The sequence below is a fragment of the Rhincodon typus genome, chromosome 41 (genome assembly GCF_021869965.1).
Source record: "Rhincodon typus isolate 14 chromosome 41, sRhiTyp1.1, whole genome shotgun sequence".
In the NCBI taxonomy this organism is placed as follows: domain Eukaryota; kingdom Metazoa; phylum Chordata; class Chondrichthyes; order Orectolobiformes; family Rhincodontidae; genus Rhincodon; species Rhincodon typus.
The window spans coordinates 11,380,566-11,382,793 of record NC_063372.1 but is presented as its reverse complement, the minus strand read 5'-3'; the positions used below and the strand labels follow the sequence as shown (position 1 = coordinate 11,382,793).

At 40.4% G+C, this 2,228-nt stretch overlaps 1 protein-coding gene across 1 annotated transcript in view; it reads right to left on the bottom strand.

Moving 5' to 3' along the window:
- Positions 1-2,228, bottom strand: part of LOC125487443 (SAP domain containing ribonucleoprotein) — a 29,340-nt gene that overhangs the window by 18,094 nt on the left and 9,018 nt on the right. The window contains exon 5 of the mRNA XM_048619004.1: positions 1,005-1,056. Within this exon, the coding sequence (XP_048474961.1) occupies positions 1,005-1,056 (52 nt within the window). The remainder of the gene's footprint in view (positions 1-1,004; positions 1,057-2,228) is intronic.

Here is a 2,228-nt window from a genome sequence, read left to right as displayed (position 1 = left end):
AGTTGTAAACCAGCTTTTAGCACTGCGACAATCCAGTGGTTCCCAGATTTTCGCACTTTAACACTCTGTTGTCACTGGAGGTGAGCTCTTAAGACAGGGTCTGCACTGCTGGCAGCTTGCTTTTAGTGCCGACAGTCTACCATCAGTGGTGCCCAACTTTTAGCATTCCAACAGCCTGTCACAGGTGGCTGAACTTCAGTGCTCTGACAATCACACTGGTGAGCAGATTATATCCTTTTTATATCCCACAGCCAGTGTGTATATCTTCTATTTAAACTTTAATAACTTAAATCAACACAACAAATTTAATAGGATGGATTTTACATGCACCACATAATTAAATAGTGTGGGCAGGGACCTAGGTATAGTATGTGTTCAAGACAGAACTGAAGTTATGCTGAGGTCTTTCAATGGGTCTAGGCCCGAAACGTCAGCTTTCCTGCTCGGCCTGCTGTGTTCATCCAGCTCTACACCTTGTTATCACTGAAGTTAGGCTGACCAGTTGTCACATATAAACAGCAAGGCCAGAGGTCCCTGACCACTTAAAATAACCCAGACTGTTTTTGTTATATTAGCCTTCACATATAACAGGTAAATCACATTAACAGTCTCCACAGCTTATAGTAGGCATGCTCATCAGCATTAACCACCCTAAACTTTCAGAGTTGCATGATCTACTGACAAGAAAAGGGAGAAGACCGAAAAAAAAGGCAAAATGCATTATAGCACAAGAGTTATCAGGATTAGTTACATCATTCATTTAATGATTTTCACTCATTGCAGAATACAAAATGTGTGGGGAATCCTGCATGCCAACTCAATATATAAAAATTTAAATCATCTTTAACAGATGATGTTGAGTGATTTATCAGTTACGCTTTAGTTGCAGCCAGGTGTCTAAAGAGCACCAGCAGAACTTACTTTAAGTTTGTTTATAAAAATGATCATTGGCATAAAATATTAGACGAGTAATTTTGCAAACAAAAAAATAGGCGGATACTCACCTCACTTTCTGTCATTGGTGCCATTATTTTAACCAACTTCTTTGCTGCAACTCTGAAAAAGAAATACTTTCAGAATTTATGATGGATTGAGCTGAATATCTTAAGCTCAGCTTAAACTGTTTACCATCAAAAATTGGTCTTAAGCTACAGGAGGATATTGACACGTTGGTCAGATGGGCAAACATTATTTAACCTCAATAAGTATGAGGTAATGTATTTTGGAAGAAGTAACAAGACAAGGGGAGCACAATGAATGGCAGGACTCTAGGATGTTCAGAGGAACAGAGGGATCTTGGGGTGCTTGACCACAGATCCCTGAAGAAGGCAGAACAAGTTAATAGGGTAGTTAAGGCATAAGGGATGCTTGCCTTTATCAGTCAAGGTATAGACTATATAATCTATGTAAGCATGTAATTTTATGTACAATTCTGGTCACCACATTATAGGAAGGACATGATTGCACTCAAGGGGTGCAAAGGAGATTCACCAGGATGCTGCCCAGGACGGAATATTTCAACTAAAAGAGGCTGGATAAGCTTAGATTGTTTCCTATGGGGCAGAGAGGTTGAGGGGGAACCTGATAGAGGTGTATAAGACCATGAGCAGGGTGGATAGAAAGCAGCTGTTGCCCTTAGTCAAAGGGTCAAGAACAAAGGACCACACTTTTAAGGCGAAAGGCAGAACGTTTAGAGGGGATTTGAGGGAAACATTTTTTTTTCCAGCTAGAGGGTGGTGGAAACCTGGAATGCACTGCCTGGGAAGGAAGTTGAGGCAGGTAACCTCACAACCTTAAAGTATTTGGATAAACACTGAAGTGACATAACACTCAAGTGTGAGAAAATGGGACAAGTATAGTGTACTATTTGGCAATGCAGACTCAATGGGCTGAAGGGCTTCTTCTGTATGATTCTACGAATTTTGATTAAGAAACCAAAAACACACTTGCACTACGCTTAAAAATTACATTCAAAGATAGTGGGGGTCTAGGAATAAAGCAAGTCACTGTCACATAGAAGACTGAGTTTAGAAATCCACACTAGAATCTAAGTTGAGCCTGACAAAGCTTCAAGAGGCTACCTGAGAACTGACAGATCATGTAAGGGAGTATTTTTGTTAGACAGCAAGAAAACAAGCAACTCCACTAACTGTTTTCAACAGTGGGAAACCTTGTAGATAACTTGCAAAGCTCAGGTAACCCTGCCCTGACTAGGAAGGCAGCATTTT